The sequence below is a fragment of the Triticum urartu genome, chromosome 7A (genome assembly GCF_056163025.1).
Source record: "Triticum urartu cultivar PI428250 chromosome 7A, HENAU_Tu73, whole genome shotgun sequence".
In the NCBI taxonomy this organism is placed as follows: Eukaryota; Viridiplantae; Streptophyta; class Magnoliopsida; order Poales; family Poaceae; genus Triticum; species Triticum urartu.
This window is the reverse complement of record NC_141879.1, coordinates 447,771,346-447,778,713: the sequence shown is the minus strand read 5'-3', so window position 1 is coordinate 447,778,713 and position 7,368 is coordinate 447,771,346. Positions and strand designations below refer to the sequence as shown.

The 7,368-nt window shown below is 43.1% G+C and overlaps 1 protein-coding gene across 1 annotated transcript; it reads right to left on the bottom strand.

Moving 5' to 3' along the window:
- Positions 1-396: 396 nt before the first annotated feature.
- LOC125521896 (organelle RRM domain-containing protein 2, mitochondrial) lies at positions 397-7,069 on the bottom strand. The gene is made up of 4 exons (XM_048686957.2): positions 6,825-7,069; positions 2,296-2,364; positions 2,116-2,222; positions 397-889 (listed from the first exon to the last, which is right to left on the bottom strand). The coding sequence occupies exons 1-4, from the start codon at positions 6,982-6,984 to the stop codon at positions 764-766; spliced, it is 462 nt and encodes a 153-aa protein (XP_048542914.1). The 5' UTR covers positions 6,985-7,069; the 3' UTR covers positions 397-763.
- Between the last annotated feature and the right edge of the window lie 299 nt (positions 7,070-7,368).

Sequence of the window (7,368 nt, the reverse complement as noted above, 5' to 3'; positions counted from 1 at the left end):
CTCTATCAGGCAAGCAGCTTATGGTTCATGGACGGCACAGTCAATACCACTGACTCTGACAATGCACAGCTACGGAGAAGAGAACACCATGTCGGTAACCGGTATGCTCAGGTCATCAGTAACCGTAGGTAGATAGCAGTGGCGAGGAACAACGCCAAGGATCACAGGTGTACCGATGACAGTAACAACAGGTGACAGACGTGCATACAGTAAAAAGTACAGACCATACCAGGAAACACAAGGTTCATGGTACAGATGATAGTTCAGATAACATCATAAGCTGGCAAAACCCAAATCCAAATCAGGAACAGGCACGCGATACACAGACGCGTGCGCTGTACAGATCCACGTCGCTATCCGCGGAACGGATTAGATCATGGGGAATTCAGTCCGAGATTCGCTTGCAAAACGTGTTCTTATTCCGAGCTACGAGTCATTATCCAGTAGTACAAGAGCGGCACATGCCATCAGCAGCTGATAAGGCTTACGACAATTCAAATAAAAGGGACAAGAAGACATTATTAGCAATGGTCCGAAGCTGTTGCATGCTGACAGTAATACCTGCTTGGTCCATATAAGGTTCCACAAGTGCTTCTCCATGTGGAGGCCGTAAACGACCAGTCCAACACGACAAGAATATTGGATCAGGCAAGGGTGTTCACACCTGGGACAACACCATGGTAGCTATGATCTAAATGTAGACTGCGATGGCTGACTGATACGCTGTCAGACGCACAGCCAGGTAGAATGATTGTCCCTTCATCTACTGTGAGCCCCAGGAACCAGAAGGAGTGCCCCATGATTGTTGTGGCTGCAGAGTTGCCCCTCCCATCTGCGGCGGTGGTCTGGGTCTAGCATATTCGGCAAAAATAACCCATCCATCCAGAAACTGCACACAAATTAAGCTGCGTCAAAACTTAGAAGAAATCAAAATAACTCAAATATTATTAACACAAACATTGCTTTATGCAAGAGTCCAAGAGAGCAATGGATCCCCGCAAGACCTTCCAGACAATCAAACCACATTAATTATATATTTTTTCTTTGTGTCAATACACAATTATTTAAGCATGTCAACTAATTGCCTACAAGTAACAAAAGAAAAGGCTCAAGCAGTGTATGGGCAGTAACTTGTCAGGAAATATTTATCCAGAAGAGAACAAAGTAAGCCTCCATTAGTTAATAACTACTGTATTCTTCGTAAATACTCCCTCCCTCCCAAAATATAAGATCGTTTTTCAAGCTAACATAGCTTGAAAAACAATCTTATATTGTGGGATGGAGGGAGTCTAGTCAGTGGGAGCATAGTCCATGTTCAACCACTAAGAGAGTAAACGTACACCCACTAGATAAAAGCATAATAGTGCAATATGTGAGAACTGGGCAATAGCCCAGTGGTAGGGCCACACCGGTGCATCCCTTGTGACCAGGGTTCAAATCCGGTCAGTGTCAGGAGTGAATTTCTGGTATCTCGCCCACATGGCTCATCTCCAGTTGGACTAGTTTTTCTTAATGGCGCAATATGTGTTTTATTTTCTAAATGGTCTTTCCAGAATTATTGAAACCCCGCATAGAATGGAGGTATTATTCTTACTATGTAATTATGTATTGAACACTTTGTTTATAAAGCGTCCTACTTCAGACGCTTCAGCGATAAGGCGCCCTGGCAGCGCCATAGAAATATGCCCGCTTTAGGCGCTTAAGCGTCAAAGCAGGTGGTGCTCACTTTACCACCTTATAAACCATGATTGAACATAAGGCTGTCCACCAAAAAAAGAGGCAAACTGGCCTTTTTGATGAAACAGATGCATTAGAATCTTAATCCATGCATCTGAATGAACATATGCATAATACTCGTGTACACTTATGACTTATCACATATCTACAAATCACATACTTATATACTGAAAGAGAGAAGAAAATAATAAAACGAGTTAACGGCTAAAGCTGGCCCAGTGGCCAGCACCAAGCATTGCATGAATATTGAGACAGAGTCGATCAACGTGAGAAGAAAGCAAAATCACAGAACCACCAGACCAAGAAGGGAGCAAATATAGGCGTTAAGGAATTAAATGATCCACAGAAATAGAACAATAATATGATAAGAAACCTTACTTTTCCATCCATTCCTTCTATTCCTTTAGCTGCATCTTCAACCGAAACATACCTTACAAAGCCAAACCCCTTAGAAAAACCAGTGACACGATCTGTGACAACTCGAGCTGCAATTGGATACAGAAGTGAGAACATTCAAGTACAATGCCCTGTGAGGTAACTGAAATTTTAAACACATACCGTGTTCAACTTCCCCAAACTTTGCAAAAGCTTCTCTAAGTCCATCAGTTGTTGTACGCTTGCTTAGCCCTATAAATCATTATTATTAATATGAGAATTCAGATGTTGTGTATACCACAAGGCTAAGAGCTGATTAGACAAAATATGCACAACAAGTTGGATACAAATTTCAACTGGCTTTATCAAGGGTAATGATGAATTGAAGAGTCAAGTCACTATCAACTGTATTGGCCCTGAATGGTAGTTAGTAGGATGCCTATAGGCTTCGAAGGATGTTTGGCTGTTTGGCTGTATGACCAGTTTCGTGTAGGATCAAGCAAGAACTAAGATGGTCAAAAGTCTAAAGAAAAGATAATTGAAAATTTGGTCTTGTCGCGCAGCATATCAGCTTTGTGATTCAAAGAGATGGATGCTCTTGACATCGTAGTGCTGTGGTGATAGCATAGTCATAAATTTCAAAGCCCATTTGAACAGAAATTTAACAGTGTCATGCTACATTCTGGCATGCATTGACTTGACCAAAATGAGGTTGGATACTTGAAAAGTACATGACTATCTTTATAATCTATGTAAGTTCTGGTTCTCTAGACAAATCCAGATATATTCACCACATGTTCCGTAGTCATTCAGGAATCCACAAAATAGAGTTCATTTTTCAGTGATACACTCGATATCCTTGTATAATTCTTCCATAACATATTTTAAGCAGTTATGCTAATTCTCAGTTGCCTGAAATTTTTGTAGATTTTAGTCACCTAAAAATGCAGTACCAAAAGTGTGCAACTTTATACAATCAGACTTAATATGATGAAGGCATATAAAAAGTCAAATGGGATTCTCTGTTTCAAGCCATGCTCAAGATGGGTTACTCAGTTAGTTGGCTGGAGAGGATCAAGAGATTTGTCTCAACTGCGAAGTATGACGTTAAACTCAATGGGAGTAAGTCTGAAATGTTTTAAGCCATCTAGAGGACTCCAGCAGGGGGTTCCCATTTGCCCTACCTTTTCATATTATGTGCCAAAGGATTTTCTGCTCTCCTTTGGAAAGAGCAAGGGGAAACGCAGGCTGTGAGGAGTGAGTTTTGGACGTGGGGGACTGGCAGTGTTGAAGCCCTGAACGAGAGATACTTGTGACTACTTACGGTGGTCGGATACTCAAAAAATGACTGTTTTAAGCATATCTTAAGGGCTGGAAAGGTCAATGTCTCTCAAGGGCTGGAAAAGAAATCCTCATCAAGTCTGTGTTGCACGCGGTACCAGGGTGGTGTAGAAGCCATGAACAAGAGATACTTGTTACTACATACGGTGGTCAGATGCTAAAAAAACTGTTTTAAGCATATCCTAGACCATACTTGGGGGAAGTGCAGGGCTGGAAAAGAAATCCTCATCAAGTCTGTTGCAGGCGGTACCAGGTCACACAATGCACTGTTTCCGTTCTAATAAGCGCCTATGTTTGATGCTCCAGTCAATCACGGCAAATTTCTGGTGGGGCTCGGCTGGTGGAAGGAAGGCTCATTGGGTCAGTTGGGAGCACATGAGTTTCTCCCCTAAAAAAATCCAAAACGGAGGCAAAAGTTTTATCTCATCCATTAATTAAGCAGAAGAGAGTTGCCCGATTAATTTATGGAAAACCGTCACAACTTGCCCAGCCATGTGAACTACTCCCGGATTATGCATCCACAGGACCACATAGGCAGACCGACAAACACACCCGACCAGTGGCGGAGACAAGGGGGGGCAAGCAGGGGCCTGGCCCCCCCTAACGATCGAGCGATGCTGTGGTGATTAGCGATACAAAGGCACATATTTCCCACGTATATACATACTTGCCCCCCCCCCCTATCTCAACGTTGATTCTGGAAAAAGGAAAAGGACCCATGTGAAGCCCACTAGCGGCCAGGTAGGGCGTTACGTTCTCCTGTGATGATTAACCTGTACGTGGATTTCACCCCAAAAAAAAGCCTGTACGTGGATTAGTACCCAAGAAATTAGTCGCCGCCGTTCCGTGCCCTCGCCCGCCCGGCCGCCTCTGCTCTCCCTGCCCTACTGCGATCTCGATCCTATTCGTATGGCGACGGCGCGACACTGCCTTCTTCACTTGTCAAATCTTCCGGCTGCAACCAACGGGAACTAGCCGAGGACCCAAGGTTTATCACACAATCTACTAATCTCAATTCTCATCTTGTATCATCAGATTTTTGTTGTCTACTTGCTTTGGTTGTGCGATTAGCGATGCTGTAATTCTATGAACAATTCCTATATTATATGTGTACTAGAAATTATCATGGCGTGGTCTGATGCAAATTACCTTGTATGAGTTATTTTTTGTGGTGCAATTTTGTCCTATGTCAAACTACAATATAGCTATATGAAATTGCAATTCAGCAGATATGAAGAGAAAAGCACCGCCATACACCGTTAAGATTAATTCATTCTTTAGGCTGGTTGCTTCAAGTTCTCAACCTAGTGAAATTTTTAATGAAGCTGATATGTTGGACATGGTAAATGTTGCAGAACAAGAACAAAATTGGCTTATCAGAGAGACCCCGGTAAACATTGCCAAATTTGAGAGCTGGCACTGGACAAGCAAGATGAAGATTGGCATTTCTATATATCCGAGGGACCATATCAGCCGAAAAGTGCCTCGAAACACTCTAAACAGTAATTTATCATTAAAGCGCCACCAAATGGGATATGACTTACTTTGGTGCTACATGATCAGATACATTGGAAAAATTGGCAGGTAATTTCTCTTCCAATGAAATTATTAAATTTTCTCATCTTATTGGCAATTGTAGAGGAAAATTTAAACTCGTACAATATTTTATAGGTGTGGGGCATTATTATAGTATGATGATAGATTTTTTTTCAGTCGAGACAAAAAAAATATGAACTTGACTTGGCCCCCCCTATACCAAAATCCTGGCTCCGCCCCTGCACCCAACACAGAGCCACAGCAACCCTTCAACACTTGGGTCACAATGTCATTAATGAAACCCCATCGGCCCACTTGAACTGGAGAAGAAAACAAAGATAAAAACAACTGACACATCTGAGCCCACGTTTGCAGTCTAGGAGTATCATGGAACCACCTGTGCCTCCCCATTATCGCCACCCTTCTTGCCTTTGCACTTGCTAGATTTCTTCTTGTGGTTGCCAGATTGAGGGTGAGCGCCATCCAATTATTGCGGCGGTGGTGCCTAACTGCTCTCGGTGGCTCGAAAGAAGACGAGGCAAGGCTCCTCCTAACAAGATGTTAGGAGCTGGTGCGTATGTGTAATGATGTAAGACATGGTGAGTCCTTGTGTTCATCAGTCACAGTGCGCCGCTGACGAAATTCACAAATTGGTAGAGGAATGGAGCTCAATCTGTAGCATGTCCGGGTGGCAAGCAGTAGGCGAGAACCCAAGCGCTGGAAAACTCCTCCCCAGACTGGGCTCAAAACCAATTCAAATGATGCACTATTCATGTCGAAGAAGATGGTCTCGTCCTTGCTGAGAAGCTGGAAGCCCATAAACTTCTGGTAGAGCTGGATAGCATGAATGCAGTGGCCAAGCTTAGGGCTGTAGAGAAGGATTTTTTTCACAGCTAGTTCTCTGTTGGTGGGACATAGGTGATGACAGACTGTCAGTTTGGCAGGATGCGAATACTGCTGCTCATCGTCTGACTAGTGTCATGAACTCTGGTGGTGTGTCCTGGCAATCTGTTGTCTGGCTAGTATTATGAACTCTTTGTTTTCTTTGTGCGTAATGATTGTAGTGTTGATGTTTAAATAACAGTTTTGCTAAAGCACATCTAGATGTGCTCTAAGTATTGCACATCTAAGTGCTATGTCGTTGATTTTACGCTAAGATTCGTGCAAGCATTTCTTTAGTCGTTTTCCTTTTCTTTCTAGCTTGAATAACTCACTTAGATGTGCAATAACTAGATTTTACGCTAAGGTTCGTGCAAGCCAGGCATTCCCCGCAGAAAAAAGATCAGCGAACTAATAGAACCAGATTAATAATGTCGTAAAATGTATAATCCACATCAAGGATTTGAATCGCCTACAGTTAAAGTGCCCTCCACATGTTTATGTAATAAATTTCAGTTTTGCTAAAGCACATCTAGATGTGCCATAAGTATTGCACATCTAGGTCCTATGTCATTGATCTTACACCGAGATTCATGTGCATATTTTCTTTTTCTTTTTTCTTTTCCTCTTTATGCTTGATTCACTCACTTAGATGTGCAATAACTAGGGCACATCTAGATGTGCCCTAGACCAATAAATTTACACTGAACAAGAAAGGAATCAGCATCATATCTCCTAGTTAGTTGCTGCACATCTAGCAAGAACGGATCTATAAGGCTAGGCAGAGACCTAATAAGCAACATCACATCATGGCATGATATCTGACCCTAATCGACTGGATACCATTTTCTCGCACTCAAAAGCGAGCTTTCGAGCAAAATCTCTGGCGGGGATCGAGGCCTAGGTGTGGTTACAGGAGCGAATGGAACAAGGAAAGAGTGGGGGAACAATCGTACCGGAGACGAAGAGGTTGGGGGAGGGGTCGGCCTTCGGGGGAGGCGTGGGCGGGCTCGGCGGCGCGAAGGCCGAGATGGAGAACATGCGCGTGTTCGGCGTCGCGAAGTCGGCGATGGAGAACATCCGTCGGAGCCCGGACCTTGCCGCCACCGCCGCCATAGCTGCCGCCGCCGGAGAATGGGGGAAAAGGCTTGCGTGCGTGAGGGGTCGGTGATTGATTTTCCTTCCTCTCTTTGTGTCAACCTGGGGTTTAAGAAGGTTATTAGGTCATGGACCGGGCCAGGTGAGACGGTGAGGGCATCTCAGTTTCTAAAAATTAGCCCATCCAAAGTCTCCTCAAATTTTAGGAGTTATCTTGTCTAAAAAAAAGGAGTTATCCTAAAACTTAACTCTATGATGTTTTTCATAAACATTCATTTCAAAGACAAATCTAAACTACTTGATTACATTATTTAACAAAAGGTTGCACATCATACATAACATAATTAGATGGGTTATCACTAGATATAGCATATCAAACAAATGTAAGCTATACTCGTCATC